The sequence below is a fragment of the Pelobates fuscus genome, chromosome 13 (assembly GCF_036172605.1).
Source record: "Pelobates fuscus isolate aPelFus1 chromosome 13, aPelFus1.pri, whole genome shotgun sequence".
Lineage (NCBI taxonomy): Eukaryota > Metazoa > Chordata > Amphibia > Anura > Pelobatidae > Pelobates > Pelobates fuscus.
Window position 1 is genome coordinate 107,020,572 of NC_086329.1, and position 19,614 is coordinate 107,040,185.

Consider the following 19,614-nt stretch of genomic DNA (forward strand, 5'->3'; position numbering starts at 1 on the left):
GGGGAAGGAAGGTTGGGTCTGGTCCCTCCCCTAACCTCTGGTAAATGTTTGGAAATTTGGACGTGCCCACTGAGCCAAAAGGTCGGCCAGTGGTTAGCATGGTGGTAAGTTAAGGCCAAGTTGGAGGCCAGGTGGTGTTTGGATTAGGGGGGAGGGCAGGTGCTCAAGAGTACTCGTATTTGGTGATGGAATGGTTTGGAAAGGACGAGTCTGCAGTTAAATATAAATATTAAGTTGACATGGTTAATAATCTTATTTATTGGTTGAAAATATATTTGTTAATTTATAAATAAAGCTGTGGCTTGTTTTATACCACAAATATGTCTCATTTTTTGGGGGGGGAGGGGGGGGGGGGAATTGGTTGGGTGCACTACACAGTAACCACTACCTGCACACATGATCTTTTACCAACACAGTTATATTCCACAGGAGAAAGCCTTATAACAACAACAATCTTTATTGAAAACGTATCAAAGGCTTATCTCAGAGGTACAGTGTAGTCCAGATGTGTGAATCACATTCTGAGTGCCGCAAGATGGCCGCCGCAAATCTCACGGATCTGGTCAGATTCAGGCTGGCCGACGTTCACAGGCAAATCCATCGGCACTGCCCGATTTCGTGGCCCTCCGGCGGTGGTATGCAGGTACCCCACACTCCCCCCTTACTCGCAGAACCTCCCAAGTATCCCCAGAACCCAGTGAGACAGACAGAAAATGGTGAGTGAGATGGGAATAATGGTCATTTGAGATCCAGGGGCTAAGACAAGGAGGGAGGGGCCTGGGGAAATACAATAAAAGTGCACCAAATATGTAAGAGGGAAGGAAAAACCAGGGGAGGGAGTAGAGTTGGGAATACAGTAGTAAAAGTAGAATAAATCCAAACTTGCATAAAATAAACAAAGTAATGAGAATAGCACAATAACAAAATACTCTGACCTGTGCCTGGCTGGAGCAGCAAAGAAAGAGGAGGATCTATACCTGACAGGGCTTTATATGGCATGTGTCACTTGTTTTGATTGGTTTAAGTTTTATGATTGACTTGTGCTGCTGGAGGCATAGGCAAAGAATGTTATGCAAGATATGAAGCCTCCTGTCATGTTGTACATCAAGGCTCCACATACCTTATAAGGGCATTCCCATGCTATGCAATGTCAGTCAGAGCACTTGGATTGGTTGGCTTGAAAAATGCCTCTCAGAGTTTACAAGCCATCCAATCACAGTGCTCTGACTGAAATATTATGCCCACCCCCTTGTATATTATATTGTTGTAATGGTGGGGACTGACGTGGACATTAGTACCTCCCAGTGTTAATTTGTATTTAATATCTACCATCTGCCACTCAAAGATTAGGGTTAGGGAGACACTAAGTCTTCCCCATTAATTGTATTTATTGACCTCTCACCTCTTGGCCATGGGTAATGGAACAATGGGCAATAGGTCTTCCCCACTTTATTAGATGTTTAGAGCCCCACCATGCTTTGTTTAGACATGGAGGTTAACTGGGAGAACTTCGATAGTGTCTGTCAAGAAGATAGACATGTCATAGTGTCATAGATAAAGTGGTCTGGGTGGATTTAGTAAGGTTCAGTAATGGAGTTTGTAGGACAATTAAATCAGATTGCAACCCAGCACTGGATTCCTTAATATGTTTGCCTTCAGTAGATGTGTTTGTTATTTTTTCTTGGTGGAAGGGGAAGGAGATAACCAGAATAAGTCCCTTGAAAGGTTGGATGCAGAGCACATGGCCAAAGATAAAACATGTTTACATTCATGAAATACATTTTTCAATAACAAAAGTTCATAAGGATACCTTGGACTCTTAGAGTAATGTTAGTCAATGAGGAATTCAACCCAAAAGACCATTTTAATTGCACTGGTAATTCCCAATACACTCCTAAAGACCTCTGCAACTAATTAGCTCAAGGCACTCTCCGAAGGATTATAAAACATAAGTTCACACTTTGCATTTGGACCTATGGCTTACATTAATTCTATAAAGTGACTTAACCCAAAGAGTTTCCTTATTAAATAGGATTTATCATAAGAACATACGGATGGCCAACTACTCAATGACAGCACATTTTACCTAAAACTATTTCACAGATGAAAATTGTGGAAGAGAAAGAAAAGAGAATTTACATCTCTGCTCCCAGTCTAATGTTGACTTTTATTTGAGCAGATTTCACATCATGTTTTGGATTGATAATTCAACCCTGGGTGGGCAATATGTAAGTAGATCTGCCTTTCTTCACGAAATGACACTAGGAACCCCACTGTGATGTACCAGAAACTAGCAATCACCCTAAAGAAATAGATCCCACTCCAAACACTGACCCTTGCAGACTTTCAAATCTAAAGATCTCTATAATAACCAGGTAGAAGGTTCTCACTAATGCACAGAAACATTCTGATATTATCTTATAACATACAAACATCTCCGTATAATATAAAACATGTTCAAAGTAGCTGAGCGAGAAGGGTATATCATCATTGGATGCTCTTTCAAGTTTTTTATTCACCATATCTAATTTAAAATATATTCTTAATAATGACATGGAAATGATAGAAAATAGATGTAATCATTGTTGCACTAAACACAAACTTTAAACCCACAGGAAACATCACCACAAATATATATATATATATATATATAAAACACATTTTACACTATACTAAAATCTGGAGCTTACGGATTAAAGAATTACTCAGTGATATTAAGTGGCCAGGTTACCGGGAGTCTGTACATACAGTGTTTTGTTTTGAATGCTGAACATAGAGAGAGTAAGAGAGTAACCGATTAACTGCTGGAGGTGTATCTCCACGTCCGTCAGTGTCAGAGAGGTGTCATCAGCCAACCCAGAACTAGAGTTTCAGGCTGGCTAATGTCAATTCTGTGCAACTTTCACTGTACAGAATATCAGTAATTTGCTGAAAGTGATCAGCTGGAATCCATGTCACGGGACCATCAAAGCCTGGTGGAGACCTAGGTAAGGGGAAAAATCATTGCTAAACATTCTGCCCCATTACCAGGGAACCAGACCATTGGACCCCCGGCATCATAATCACTAAAGCAAGCTACAGCGGTTACAGTGATTGGCGTGACCCTTTAAAACGTTTTTTCTAATGATTTTACGTGACTACTGAAGCCCGAGACTTTGATGATAACTGTTGTAAATGAAGAAGGAAGAGTGGCAAACAAAAAGGTTAATATTCAAATATAAAAGATAAGTTATGGGTTTGATACATGGTGGCAAGACCAAGCAAATCATCTGAGCAAGCTACAGGCTGGTAGATGGAAGTAGGAATAGCTGGAACATGGAATCAGACACAGATAGTAAGAAGATTGAAAACCAGTCACAAAACAGACATTCTTCGCAAGGGCATCACATGAGCATTTTGTAAAATTCATTTTGTATAAATGGGTGTAAAAAAATCTATAAAAGTACACAACGGGGTAGAAATGGTCGTGAAAGGTCAGATAGACTTGGCATCGATCACGTGGGGACTGCAAAAGCTATAGACAAAGCTCCAGGAACCAGTGGTTCTTATCCCGTATGATGGTTTTCATCATTGAATTCACATTGATTGGAGCAGACATCCTATTCAAGAGCTTATAAATCAAAAAATAAAAATAGCTACGGCTGCTGAAACACTAGTGACATATTATCCAACTTTAACAATATAAACTGAGCTACATATTATGGTGCTCACTGCTTCTGTAGGTTATTGCCACGGTGTATATGGAAGGACCCCTTCAAACCAGCTAAAGTACACATATACGATAAATCCTTGCACACAAAGATTTGTGAATAGTGTTAAAAATACAACCGTCTTCTTTTTTGCAATTCCAGAAAAATACTAACTGAACCCAAAATGACAAGTGAAGAGGACAGGTAGTAAAAATTCAATATAATTCCTACTGACCCAGGGCAGCATACAGGACAGGACCTCTGTACACTGTCTGAGCTTGGCTTTCACAACCACTGAAAGACGTTCAGCCGCTCAGGAGTGTGCTGGTCTTGAATGGGGTCAGTAAGGATATTGACCGATTTTTACTGTCTGCTATATTCACTTCTCATTTTCAATTTTTTAATTTTTTTTAGAATCGTAGTAGTGAAGAAACTTGTATTTTTAACACTATGTCTCTAGTTTTGAGTAAAAGGCTTTATGATATCTATAATTTGACAATATTCATGAGACCCCAAGCAATAGGTTGGTTATTGAAGCAGCTCTGCGTTCTCCAGCGTGCGGAGTCTAATAAGGTTTGCTTACTGCATTTTGTTCTATATTATATAAGTTTTGAAGAATGGAGGAGTTACATTTACAATCTGCTTTGTTAGATGTTCTGCAGTTAGTTACAGTACCATGCCAGGCAGCTCATTAAAGACATTATAGGCATTAAGCTCTTGCATCTGTGAATTGGCACAAGTTAATAAGAAACTAAAAAATAAAATAAAAATGTATAATATTCAGCAGCCTATCAGAAGACAAAGAAAATATGATCAAAAATCCAAAGGTTTTATTAAAAATTCTTGATAGCTGTTGAAACCCCTTCATGGCAGATAACGATCCAGGACAGTTATAAAATCATTGGAGCTTTAACCCAGAGAAGTTCAAACTAAGTTTCCCATTTGCCCTGGTGGTATTGCTAATGTCTTGTCTTGTCTATACAGAAAGGAAAGTCATACCATTGTAAACACAGCCTACAGCAAGTAGGACACATGTCATATTGAGACCTGGAATACATTTATTACATTTCACCGAATAATGTTGTTGTTGCAGCTATATAATTATTTCCTCCTATTGAGTAATAATTTGCAGAGTGTTATGGATAATTCAAACCAAACCAACGTGAGGGATTTTATCCTGCTTGGCCTCGCCAGTACTGCTGCCCCCTACCTGCAAGCTTTCTGCTTCCTCCTATTACTGATCATGTACATAATCACATTGCTGGGAAACCTTCTTCTGATCACGGTGGTGAGAGTCAACACTCAGCTTCAGACCCCAATGTACTTCTTCCTCACTCACCTCTCCATCATTGACATTGCCTTCTCCTCCACCATCGTCCCCAAGATCCTAGCAAACACATTAGATCAGGACAAACGCATTTCATTTTTAGGATGTGCCACCCAGATGTACTTCCATCTTGCACTTGGAGCCACAGAATGTTTAATATTGGCCGCCATGGCTTTAGACAGATACGCTGCTATCTGTAAACCTTTACAGTACAATACAATCATGGACAATAGGCTCTGCCTGTGCCTGACTACTGGTTCATGGACAGTGTGTTTTCTTTTCACTATAATGCAAACTTCCTTCACCTTCCAACTTCCCTACTGCAAGTCTAACCATGTCAACCACTATTTCTGTGAGATGCCTCCACTCTTCCGACTCTCATGCAGAGATACTCTGTTTAATGAAATAACAGTGTATATAGCTAGTGGCTTATTTGCCATTTCCACATTTTTGCTGATATTTATTTCATATGTCCACATATTCTCCAATATATCAAACATTAAGTCAAATGATGGACGATACAAGGCTTTCTCCACGTGTGTGTCTCACCTCACTGTGGTTTTCATTTATTATGGAGCCATTTTCTTCATGTACATGCGTCCACAATCTAGTTATTCGCCTAACCGGGACAAGATTGTGTCCCTCCTCTACACAGTTGTGACTCCCATGTTGAACCCAATTATCTACAGTATCAGGAATAAACAGGTCACAAGCACTATAAGAATGGCACTGACCCTTAAACGAAATACCTATTCATAGTTTATTCTGAGATGCACTCCTATTTACTAACATTTGTGATCTGGTTTTTGTCTTTTATATTTGCCATTTCCCTTGCTGGTTAGTGAGTTTTGTAAGAAGAAATCACAGGAAGATCTCAGAGAAATGAAGACCCTTGTAATAAGGAGGTATATTTTGGGGGGCTTCATACAACGGCTCTACTGGGATCCCTATACTACTGCTCTACTGGATTCCCATTTTAACCAACATTGTCTAGAGCATAGGACTGGGCAAACGTGGAGAGTAAAAACTAGATAGAGAGGGGTGTTACGAACTAGAAACTGGTAAGAAATACGTTTGCCCACTCTTGGCGAAAAAAAATAAAAAGTAAAAGAATGCATATTAAAAAATACAAAAAAATAGTGGTAGAACTTTAACACGACTATATGTTTTTGAAGTTAATTATATTGGCACATGAAACAGTTCTCAAAGATCATTATTTATAGAATACAAGTATTTGATAGACCAAACACCAAATCTGCCTTCCAACACCAAATCTACCTTCCAACACCAAATCTACCTTCACCTAATCCTGAATATAAACGAGGAAAGTATCTTATACATTTCTGTTAATGAAATCCCTTAAAATAAATTAAAATGCAACTTGCTTTGTTACCAGTGTCCACAAGTCCCAATTATCTGCTTACAGAAATTGGTTTAAAAATATGAAAAACACAAAACACTAAAAATAAAACCCTAAGACAAATATACATTCAAATAGCTTAAGCCCTTTAAATGTACATTTAGAGCGAGTCCACCACTTTGGTCCGTAGCACCTTGACAAAGACATGAATGCACAAACCGGTCGGTGAGTGGAATATTTTATGTTCACAGATTATAAACAAAATGTCTATTTGACCAATTTGTATTTTTTTAAATGTATTTATAGTAAAATATCAGAATTATAAGAAATAAAATTATTTTCTATTTTCACATATTTCGAGTGTTTTTTTTTCTGTTAGTCCCACAGACAATCTTGTTTATTAATATAATATTTTTTTAAATTCTAGTTTTATATAGCGGGATATATGTTATATATGAGAATAAAAGGAGCATTGTGAATAGCGGAATAAATGTAAATACTTCTGCTGTTATCAGAACACTCATTTTTACAACTACAATATAAATATAAAATTTCATTATGATTTGTATGTTGGTAAATATGTGAAAGTTGGACAAAAATATATTTAGCCCGCCTTTTCTACTCAGTTGGTTTACTTGACAATTTGTTAGGTAGACAATAAGTGACCACGAAAACAGAGAAATGTGCTCTAATTAAACTAATTAACCCTTAATAGGAAATACATTGGTTGGGTGACAGCATACGGGCAGCAGAAATAATATAGTATTCAACAGCCCAAATATATCAACAATACAAAGCTTAATGTGCACTATCCCAAATACTCGGGCACATTTCATTATAAGAGGTTTTTCGTACCCCATGAGTGCTCTATTGGGAGTTTATTCATTTGTAGGGATTCATATGAATACCTATTTATGTCTCATTAGATATTTTACCTTATAGCTGAAAGCATTAAGGTGGATTGTTAGTGTAGGACTCACCTAAGAGGTTTGCCTTGACTTTGACAGATGAGCTTACACTTAATTAGCCATTGCTGTAGTACTTATAACACGGGTTGTGTTTGTGGTTGTAATACATGATTCGCCTTTTCAAACCCTTCTCTGCTAACATTGCCGTTATTTATCGTCCCCCTGGTTCCCCTCTACTCTTTGTTGACCACATTGCTGCCGGCTACCCTATTTCCTCTCTTCTAATATTCCATCCCTAATTCTCGGGGACTTCAATATTCCCATTAACCCTCCTTTGACCTCAGCAGCCTCCAAACTCAATTACTTCCTTCCTCGGACTATCACAGTGGACTAATTCTCCCACCCATGTAGCTGACAATACCCTCGACCTCATTTTCTCTTATGCATGTACAGTATCTAATATCTGCAACACTATTTCCTCTCTCTGATCACCACCTCTTATCATTTGCTCTCCCAACAACCTCAGCCTAACCCTCCTCAACTCAGGAGGGACCGTAATTCTCTTGATCTCCAGCAGCTGTCAACTGATATTGATTCACAACTGCTATCCATCCCTTCCCTTTCCTGGCCCTCATTGGCCATCTCCACATATACCTCACCTCTGCCTTGAACACTGCAGCCCCGCTCCAAACATGCACCTCGAGGAGGAGACAAACCCAAACATGGCATACTTAATCCACATGCTACCTGCAAAGATGCTCCCGTTGTGCTGAACGCTCCTGGAGGAAGTCTCGCATCCAGTCAGACTTTCTCCATTATAGATTCATATTGTGTTCATACAGCGCAGCCCTTGCCCTCGCCAAATAGTCCTACATTTCCTCTCTCATTAGTTCATGCTCCCGCAATCCCAGGCATTTCTTTCACACCTTTAATTCTCTTCTTCGTCCTGCTGTGGCCACCCCCAAACTAACCTTACTGCTGATAACTTTGCATGTTACTTTACCGACAAGATTGAACAGCTAAGGAAAGAATTCTCCTCGCATTGCCGTTTTCTTTCTCAACCACACATAGATCATGCCTTTCCTACCCTTCAGACTTTTTCGCTGCTACTGATCAAGAGGTGGCTGCCTTTGACACCACTCTCCGATCATGCTCTCCTTCTTCAAACTATTAAATCACTCGGTCTCTGTGACTCTGTCCTCTCATGGTTTTCCTCTTATCTCTCCCAACACTCATTCAGTGCCTCCTTTTCTAATGATACCTCCTACCCTCGTCCTGTCTCAGTTGGAGTCCCTCAAAGCTCTGTCCTTGGTCCCCTTCTATTTTCTCTTCATACTGCCTCTCTTGGCAAACTTATTACCTCTTTTGGATTCCACTACCACCTGTACGCTGATGACACCCAGATATATCTCTCCTCCCCAGGCCTCTTTCCTGCCGTCCTGCAACGTGTCACTGCTTGCCTTTCTTCCATCTCTGACTAGATGTCCTCCCGCTTTCTGAAACTCAATCTCTCTAAAACTGAAGTCTTTGTCTTTCCTCCTCCTAATACTGATCTTCCTCTTTTGCTCTCCCTTCAAGTTAATGCTACCCACATCAGTCCATCCATGCAAGTGCGCTGTCTTGGCATCATACTTGATTCTGGCCTCACCTTTGAGCCTCACATCCAGTATGTTGCCAAATCCTGTAGATTCCATCTTAAGAACATACCCCGCATCCGGCTCTTTCTTACACAAGATGGTACCAAGGAGCTTGTCCATGCTCTAGTAATTTCCTGCATGGATTATTGCAACCCTCTCCTGATTGGTCTTCTCAATAGCCATATCGCCCTGCTACAGTCTGTAATGAATGCTGCCGCCAGACTGATTTTCCGCTCTAGTCGGTTCTCTCACACCTCACCCCTCTGCCAGTCCTTACATTGGCTTCCTGTATCCTTTAGAAGTCGATTCAAGGTACTAATTCACACCTATTAAACAATTCCAGCCCCTCATATCTCTTCACAGATCCATAGGTATGTCCCTTCTTGGTCTCTCCGCTCTGCCCGTGACCATCTTCTGTCCACTGTTCGCACCCGTACAGCCAACTCACTCTTGCAGGACTTCTCGCGGGCAGCTCCCTTCCTATGAAATAGCCTGCCTACCATCATCAGACTCTCCCCTAGTCTTGCATCTTTTAAGAAGTGCCTTAAAACCCATCACTTTAGGAAAGCTTATTTCATTCCAGAGTAACCTCTACCTCACATACCTGTCCCTTGCTCACTCCTAAAGGGCAGCACTCTACTCTCTCCTCCAGCTCTGCTTCACTCCCACCCTATTTGATATTTCCTGTCCTATTGTGTTTTATACCCCACCTCCTATAGACTGTAAGCTTGTTTGAGCAGGGTCCTCTCCAACATATCTTTCCTGTTAGTTTTTTGTAATTGTCTTACTTATTGTTAAATCCCCTCTCATAATATTGTAAAGTGCTACGGAATCTGTTGGCGCTATATAAATGGCAATAATAATAATAATGATTATGCTCACTATAGTGCATGCACTGAATTTTTCCATTTAAATAAATAGGATGTAATCATGCAATATATTCTTGGTTATTGTAAGTTATATAGATGATTAGAAGCCGTTTTCTGTTACTTGTTTCCATTTTGTAGAAAACTATATGCACGTGCTTCATCTGGTAACAGATGTGTCTTGCCAAGGTACTGCTCAGTGAATCTTAGCAAGGGGCAGCTGCTCCGGGTTGGGTCAAAAGATTCCAAGAAATTGGTTGTCTACACGTACATTTCATAATCAGTGACCCAAATAATGTACTGGATAACCTGACACTTAAAGTAAGCAAGTCAAATACAAATGTAAAAATGCTTTTGTAGAATCTCAGAAACCATTGGATCGTAGTGCAAAAGAAGCCTTAATATCAACAGCCACGGTTTTTGCTGTTCAGTTTACATTTCCTCAAAAGACAGATACAACAGACATTCAGAATATATGTGTACTGAGCATACAGCTTTAATACAAGACATGAGAGATTGGGGGCGAGGGGAACAACCCAGGTCTTCCAGCTGTAAGACAATACAATTCCCCATCTGAGTAGAGTTAATGAAAAGAACAAAGTGTTTCATGTCTGGATATCTCCAGGGGACTTTTCCCAGTGCCTCTTTCTTCAGAGAATGGTACAGGTTTTCTTTTACCTTCAAAAATCTGCAACATGGACCAGTAGAGAGGAAAGGTGACAACATTTTTGGCAAACAGACTCGGTAATAAGCATACGTCAACAAAAATAGCTAATATTGTAGGTGAGGATGGTGCTGTAACGAAAATATACCCCAACTAGCAGGATTCAACTCGACAAAAGACAACACAGAGGAGAGATACGTCTACCGGACCTAAGAATGGCCGGACTCAACGTATATGAGAGGAGACAGAGTCAGGAACGATCCGAGGTCAAGGGCACAGAGAGACAGCGTAAACTAGGACTAGCCGGGGTCTGGTACACAGTAAACAGCAAGCCGGCAAACAGAACAGATAAGGATAAAGAGATAGCGTAGTCAGAAACATAGCCAAGGTCAATACGAAGGAACACAACTGAACACAACAAGCACTAAAGGGAACTGCAACAGAAACCACGATAGGGCAAGGACTAAGGGAAAAAGGTGAGTATAAGTACCTTCTAAATTAATTTGATTGGCTCCTGTCATATCCACACCCCCAAAAGGTAAGTGTATGGGGAGTGTGGCATGACAGGGGCCAATGGGAGCCTTTTTCCAATTTAGGCTCCCACTGTTTCTTTAAGAGTGCGCCCGAGACTCGCAGCGCGCTCTTAGATTCAGGCGGGACACGTGACCGTTTCTCGCGGTCACTGCCCGCCTTCTTGTTGCAGCCGTCGGATGAGCCGCGCGCGGCTCGAAGAGAGGACCGCGGCCGGCCCCTGGATAAGGTACGTAACGCTACAGGTGCTAAACAATTCGACCCAAATTAGATCAGCAAAGAATTAGCAAAACATTTCTAAACATTATAATTTACAAGATAAAACAAATATCCATACCCCAGACGAGAATGCAATTTCTGACTACTTAGCTCGCTTTCAACTACCAACGAGATTTACTACGACCTAACACTTTGTTGGAGGTGAGGGAGGCCATAAAGGTGAGGGAACGCTCCCACTTGAGATGCTGCTCGCCTTCATAATCACTATCCCAAAGCCTGATGAGGCCCCAGATATATGTAAGAATTACATATAATTAGCCCCATTCTGCCACGTCTCATTACCGTTGAGCAAACAGGCTTTGTAACAGGGAGGCAGGGGCAGGACAATACACGTAAGCCATCATTGATCCTAGGGTGTCTTCGGGGCTCCAGCTGGGGGGGGGGGATTTTGTCAGCTTTAGATGCTGAAAAGGCATTTGACCACCTCATCTGGGCCTTTCTGACGCCGACTCTGGAAGCTTATGGGTTCCTCCCTCCAAATTATACGACAAGTCTTTGCCTTATATTCGTGCCCTACAGCCCAAGCCCTACAAGCAGGGTTTTTATCCCCCACATTTACCATCTTGAATGGTACGCGTCAATGCTGCCCCTTGTCCCCCCTTGTATACGCCCTCGAACCAGTTTTATATCAGCAAACACCCATATTTCATGGTATTACACTCTGAGAACGAATCTTGCGGTACAATTCACAACCTTCTGTGTCCTTGCCACGTCTACTAGACTTAATTTGAAACTATAGTCAAAATTTGTTTTACTCATTAAACACAAATGTAAAACTCAGGCACCCAACCCACCCTAGACACCCTAGACCCACTTTGGAAATCCTATCACTTTGAATGGAGAACAGACAATATTAAATACCTGGGAATAGTTTTTACAAAAAAAGTAAGATCTCTTGGCTGCAAATTACACTGAGCTATGGAATGATTGCAAACAACTCTTAAAAAGATGGGCCCCACTGTTATTGACATGGACAGAGAGGGTAGCCAAATGTTAGTTAATGGTAGTTAAAATGTTTTACTCCTATTTCAAAACCATAATTTAAGACCTCAATAAGTTTATTTGGGCAGGAGGTAGACCCAGGGTTACAATGAAATTACTAAAAGCACCAGTACCCTCCCTCAGGGGAATGGCAGTTCCGGGCGTACGAACATACTACCATGCCTCTATTCTAGCCTTAAAACTGCCTCACTTCCTCTCCAAATCCCCTCCACAATGGGTTACCTTGCGGGCAAACCTCTTGAGACCCTATGACTTCCACAACTTAGTGTGGCTGTCCAAGAGAATCAGACCACATATGTGATCCATACCTGCTCAAATAGAATTAGCCATGCGTATTTGGGATAAATATTACTTTGAGCTCACCGAGTCTCCCCACCTTTCCTTAGTGACCCCAATCACGGCCCTCTTGCTTTGCATTCCCACATTCCATGCCAAGCCTTGGAAACAACATGGGATTGCCCACTTATAACATCTGTACTCTCAAAAGAAGCTGATGGGTTTCAACTCCCTGATGACCAAATGTGACTTGCCCCAAACCTCAAACTACTCATACATACAACAATTTTTTTTCTTAAGGTATGATACTGCAAACACACACACTACAGGCATCATAGATCAGGACTCAGGAGCCTACACCTTGGGAACTATTCTGCATATGAGGATGTGCGCCTATTACCTGTAAGCCAACCTCCATGTGTTACAAACTGTTACTGGATTTCCTACCATTCACAGACTCAATGCCTGCGAAACAGTGGGTATCAGACCTAGACTGTGAGACCTCCCCCAAAAAAAGGGAGAAAACCCTTAGTGCAACTAAACAACTTATTAAATCCGCTGTCCTCCTGGAACAACAGTGAAAGATGTTATACAGGTGGTACATGGCCCCAGAGAGACTACGCAAAATTTCCCCTTCAACCTCCACACTATGTTGGAGATGCAACACACGTTGGCTCTGTTTAACACATTTGGTGGCTCTGAAGGCTACTGGATACGTTTTGGGCGTTTATTAAAAACTTAGTTTTAGAGACCACCGCCTGTTCAGTGCTCTTTACGCCTCTTAGATACCTTATAATGTGCCTGCCTGTTGACATACCAACACATCTACAAAAACTAATTTATCACATCCTGACAGCTCATCGATTAATTGCAAGAGAATGGAAATGTCAAGTGGCCCCTTCCACGTCTGGCTTACTGTTAGACATGGATGCACAGCGCGTTAATGAACACCAATTTTGTGACATATTTCCCCCCTCGAAGAATACTATAGAGGTCTGGAAAGTTTGGGACTCGTGGAGATTGGTAAACATTCCGAAGTCGTAAATAGTGTTTGGTAGACTATTTTGATCAAAGCGCGTGGGTCTCCATATACAGGAAGTGATTTAAAGCATGCCTGTCGATGGCCACTCACAAGCAATTGTTGCTCTTTGTATGATTCTTACCTATTACAGTATAGTGTACTAGACATAGCACAAGCTTAGTTGCATGACATCTTTTATCGAATGGATATCTACTACAATTCTAAGTCTACTATCGTGAACTGCAGGTCAGTCACTGTATTCCTAACATGTATGATGATATTGCAACTGAATTGAGGTTACTCCCTACACCACCCTTTTCTTTTTTCTATACCATTCCCCTCCCTATTTTGTTATAAACATAATAAACATTAAAAAAAAAGTCCAACATGTATTTGCCAGATTGGCACAAGGTGTCCACCTCTCTCCAGGCTACACAAGTGTCTCTAAGGGACAAAGTCCTCCAATATGTGGATAACATGTGAAATGTTGATATAGACAGAAACGAATGTTTCAGCACTTCCCAGTGTTCTTCTGTGTCAACCTCTTTCAGAAGCAGGTTTTCTGCTATAATCACATCCTTTTTGGGCATTCAGATAGGAGTAGGGGGTTAAACCTCTTATCACAAAATAATGCAGGCATTTGGAAACTTCCTAGGCCACATGCATTCTCAGATCTGCATAAATTCTTGGGCTTGGTTAAATTTTGCAGGGAATTCATTGAGGACATGGAGAGCAAATGACTATATCTAGGAATATTCCGAATTGCAAGAGTATTTCTGGACTCAAGAGAGATATCATTTCACCCTCTGTGTTAACCTCCCCTATCCTGATCACCATTTCATGATTCAGACATATGCAGCACCAACATATATCTAGACCTTTCTTCTGAAGGTACAGGGTGGCATTTTAGAATGATTAGATACTTTTCCTTGGTATTGTCCTTCGTGGAATAAGGGAATGTTTCAAACAGTTACATAGGCTGAAAAGAGACATGTGTCCATCAAGTTCAGCCTTCCTCACATCTGTTGTTTGCTATGATCCAAAAAGTAATAAGCTGTTTGTTAGTCCAGTCTATGACTCGTATAGCGGGATTCAACTAATTGATTGTACAGATACCTCACACTCCAATAAAGCATTTGCATAATGCTGAGGAGTTGTCTGTACATTCACAGCGTTTAGCCCAATGGGTGCTAAAACGGCAAGAGAGAAACATGGAATTTAGCACAAAATAGAGGTTATCTCAGGCCTCATGACTGTGGAAATGATGTAGACATCATTGTACTGTTCTTAAAGTTAGATGCCTCACGGGCAAGGCTAACAAAGAAATAGATGTTCATATTGATCAAGGCAAGCTTTTCAAAATGTGTTTAAAAATACTTTAAACTGGCACGTGTTTCTTCTATTTCAGAATTAAAGGGGATAAGTATCAATATATCATAAAGAACTCCAGGACTTATTAAAAAAGACTTTCCTTCGAATAATGGGACATTCTGGACCTTCATTAAAGAAAATAATCGACAAACATCCACTGCTGGCGGAAGAATTACATAGACCAGGGGTGGGGAACCTTCGGCTCTCCAGATGTTTTGGACTACACCTCCCATGATGCTTTGCCAGCATTGTGTGTGTAAGAGCATTATGGGGGATGTAGTCCACAACATCTGGAGAGCCGAAGGTTGCCTATCCCTGACATAGACCCATAAAAACAGAGAGAAAAAAAAATAAAGAATTATGGGTTTATCCGGTTATGTGTAATGTCTGGTTAAGGCTAATTTGTGTACTGAAAGTTAAAGTCTGATAGAATTATTTTTAAAAAGCTTTCTGCAATTGTTGATGGGATTTTATAATGTTTAAAAACACTGAATTCTTTAGTAGATTCTTTATACATCAATTCGGATTTGAAACATACTTTTAAAGATCAGATGAAATTTCCGTACTACAAAATGAAACTCTTGAAATCAGTTATTCAATAGGAGAGTTACTACGATTTAATTGTAAATGCATTGGGATTTTACAACATATTCCTCTGGCCATCAAGCAATTAATCCAGTCAAACACGGCTTCTCTGGAGGATTAAATAATAAGCCTATAACCTGCTATATAAAACGGTGTCTAAACAAAGGTAAGAGACAGAGAGTCCCCTTTAAAAAGGCTCACAATACAAATTGATATGTCTGTCTGACAATGCACAACGAATGGCAAAGAAGAGAGAGGAACTGCAAAAGCATCATTTCTGCGCCTTCATTTGATATATACTTATATATATTTTTGTTTGTTTATTTTTATTTTTTTACCAAACACATCCTTTTAAACAACCTGAAAAAGACATTTTAATAAAATCGGTTCTGAGATTAGTAAAATATGCAGGTATTATCAACCTTTCCAATTAAGAAATGATATCATAAATTCGATTGTACTTCATCTAAAAAAACCAAAATGACAAAAAAAAAAACCAAAATGACTCGAAAAATACACTTATAATTAGTATTGTTGGGGAAAAAATAACCACTATAAATTATCTGCAACCAAAATATGGTGTGTGTGTTAAATTGGAAAGGTGTGAATATAATATGATCTCGGTAGATTTTATTCCACGCACAGAGAGGGCTCTATGGTGCTCATTGCGATGCTGCATTTACGGTCCGAAATACATTTGTGTGAGCAGGAGTCATCATTTTGGATTGACTAGCCCCAGACATTGCCATGTTGTAAGTCTACTCTTTATACTTATATAACCTCACTTTATGTTGACTAAATAATGTAGGAGGATTATTATTATTACATAGTTTGGGATAACAGCTCTCTATCTCCTGCCTTTTAGGCACAGGAAAAACACAAACCCATAAATATAGATATTGAATACTAATGTATGAATGGAGGAATATATAGCACATGGTTCCATTGTAAGAATTTCCAATTTGAAAATATTTTTGCTAATGTAATTTTTTTTTTTTTTTTTACATTTACTCTTAAACATATTTATCTATTTATAAAGTCTCATTTATCAGAAATTAGTTTTTATGGGATATTATTATTATTATGTTATTTATATAGCGCCATCAAATTCCGCAGCGCTTTACACTGGGTGGACGAACAGACATGTAGTTGTAACCAGACAAGTTGGACACACAGGGACAGAGGGGTTGAGGGCCCAGCTTAACCCCTTAAGGACACATGACATGTGTGGCATGTCATGATTCCCTTTTATTCCAGAAGTTTGGTCCTTAACCCCTTAAGGACGCGGGACGGTTCAGGACCGTCATCGGCATTTTTTCATTGCCGACCGACGACGGTCCTGAACCGTCCTTAATTTAAAATGTACTTACCCGATCGCCGTCGTTCCCCCGGCGGCGATCAGCGGTGCTCCCGTTGTGGGGAGACTGCCTGCAGCCCAGACAGTCTCCCCATGGTGAATTAGGACCCCTGTGGCCATGTGATCGCCCAACAGGGCGACCACATGGTCACAATAGGTGTCCATGTGTCTGCCTGCAGGGGGACTGTCTGTGCTGACAGGCAGTCTCCCTGCATGTGTAAAATAAAAAAAAAATGAAGTTAACCCCTTAAGGACCGCTGACGGTTCAGGACCGTCAGCGGTAAAACGTGCGTTTGGACCGCTGACGGTCCTGAACCGTCATAACGGTTTTGGGCTACTTACCTGATCGCCGTCGGTCCCACGGCGGCGATCAGCTCTCCTCCCGGTCCAGGGGGACTGCCTGTCTGCCCGGGCAGTCCCCCCTCGGCAGATCAGGACCCCACGGCCATGTGATCACTCGATCACATGACCGCAATAGGGGTCTGTGTATCTGCCTGCAGGGGGACTGTCTGTGCTGACAGGCAGTCTCCCTGCATCTGTAAAATCAAAAATAAAGTGTAAAAAAAAATTTGTGTAAAAAAAAAATAATATGTGTATATATATATGCTATATATACATGTAATATATCTATATATACCTATATATAATATATGTATATATATCATATATATAATGTCACACTAAGTGTATTTTTATATTTATATATACGTATATAATTATAAAAATACACTTATATTTAAATTACACACGAATATATACAATATATATAATAACTATATATATGGTATATATATATATATATTATAAAATACAAATAATATGTTAATAAAAATAAATTACAAAAAATAAAAATAATTTTTAATAATTAAAAAAAAATTATATATATATATTCAGTTTTATTCTAACAGTATTTTGATATTGATATATATATATTTATATCAAAATACACTTAGAATGTAATGATATATATATCTATGTATACATAAATAAAAATAATACGAAATATACATATGTCCACATACATAATTACATAAATAATTTCATAAATATACACGTAGACGTCAAATATATAAATATGTATATATATTAAAATTCTACGTGCATATTTATGTAATATTTTTACCTAATTAAGTAATTTTAATGATTGCAATTCGAGGGACCTGCCTGCCAACCCAGGCCAAAAGTCCAGATAATTTAATTTGCTAGCACTGTGTTTAACCCTGTAACTTTCTATGACACCCTAAATCCTGTACATGGGGGTACTGTTTTACTCGGGAGACTTCGCTGAACACAAATATTAGTGTTTCAAAACAGTAAAACATATCACAGCGATGATATTGTCAGTGAAAGTGAAGTTTTTTGCATTTTTCACACACAAACAGCTCTTTCACTGAGGATATTATTGCTGTGATATATTTTACTGTTCTGATACACTAATATTTGTGTTCAGCGAAGTCTCCTGAGTATAACAGTACCCCACATGTAGAGGTTTTATAGTGTTTGTGAAAGTTACAGGGTCAAATATAAGGCTTGATTTTACTTTTTTTTTTTTTTATTGAAATTTGTCAGATTGGTTAGGTTGCCTTTGAGAGCGTATGGTAGCCAAGGAATGAGAATTAGCCCCATGATGGCATACCATTTGCAAAAGAAGACAACCCAAGGTATTGCAAATGGGGTATGTTCAGCTTTTTTTAGTAGCCACTTAGTCACAAACACCGGCCAAAGTTAGCGTTTTTTGCATTTTTAACACACAAACAAATATAAATGCTAACTTTGGCCAGTGTTTGTGACTAGGTGGCTACTAAAAAAGACTGGACATACCCCATTTTGAATACCCTGGGTTGTCTACTTTAAAAAATATGTACATGTTAGGTGTGTTTCGGGGATTTATGACAGATAACGGTGTAACAATGTCACTATTGATACATTTAAAATATATATATATTGAAACAGCAATTTCCTACTTGTATTTATAGGCCTATAACTTGCAAAAAAAAAGCAATAAAGCATGTAAACACTGGGTGTTTTTAAACTCGGGACAAAATTTTGAATCTATTTAGCAGTTTTTTTCATTAGCTTTTGTAGATAAGTAAAAGATTTTTCAAGTAAAAGTCCAAAAACATGTTTTTTTTTTATTTTTCACCATATTTTATTATTTTTTTTAAATACAATATATGACATAATATATATACTGGTATGTAAAGAAAGCCCTTCTTGTCGTGAAAAAAACAGTATATAACTTGTATGGGAACCGTAAATGAGAGAGCGGAAAATTACAGCTAAACACAAACACCACAAAAGTGTTAAAACTGCTCTGGTCCTTAACGTACAAACATCGCAAAAACAGGCCGGTCCTGAAGGGGTTAAAGTGAATAAAAAAAAAAATATTATTATATATGTGTATATATATATATATATATATATATATATATATAGACATATATTATACCTTTATAATATATGTCTATATATCATATATATATAATGTCATGCTAAGTGTATTTTTATATTAATATGTACATATATTAATATAAAAATACACTTATAATTAAATTACACACGTATATATATATAATATATATAATAACTATATATATTGTATATATATATATATATATATATTATAAAATACAAATAATAAGTAAATTAAATTAAATAAAAAAAAATTAAAAATAATAAAAAATAAAAAAAATGATATATCTATACGAAATTTTATTCTAACTGTATTTTGACAATATATA

At 38.9% G+C, this 19,614-nt stretch overlaps 1 protein-coding gene across 1 annotated transcript; it reads left to right on the forward strand.

The window, feature by feature from the left end:
• The first annotated feature begins 4,827 nt into the window (after positions 1-4,827).
• LOC134582688 (olfactory receptor 5F1-like) lies at positions 4,828-5,775 on the forward strand. The gene has a single exon (XM_063439335.1). It carries the CDS (start codon positions 4,828-4,830, stop codon positions 5,773-5,775), a length of 948 nt encoding a protein of 315 aa, XP_063295405.1.
• Positions 5,776-19,614: the final 13,839 nt, after the last annotated feature.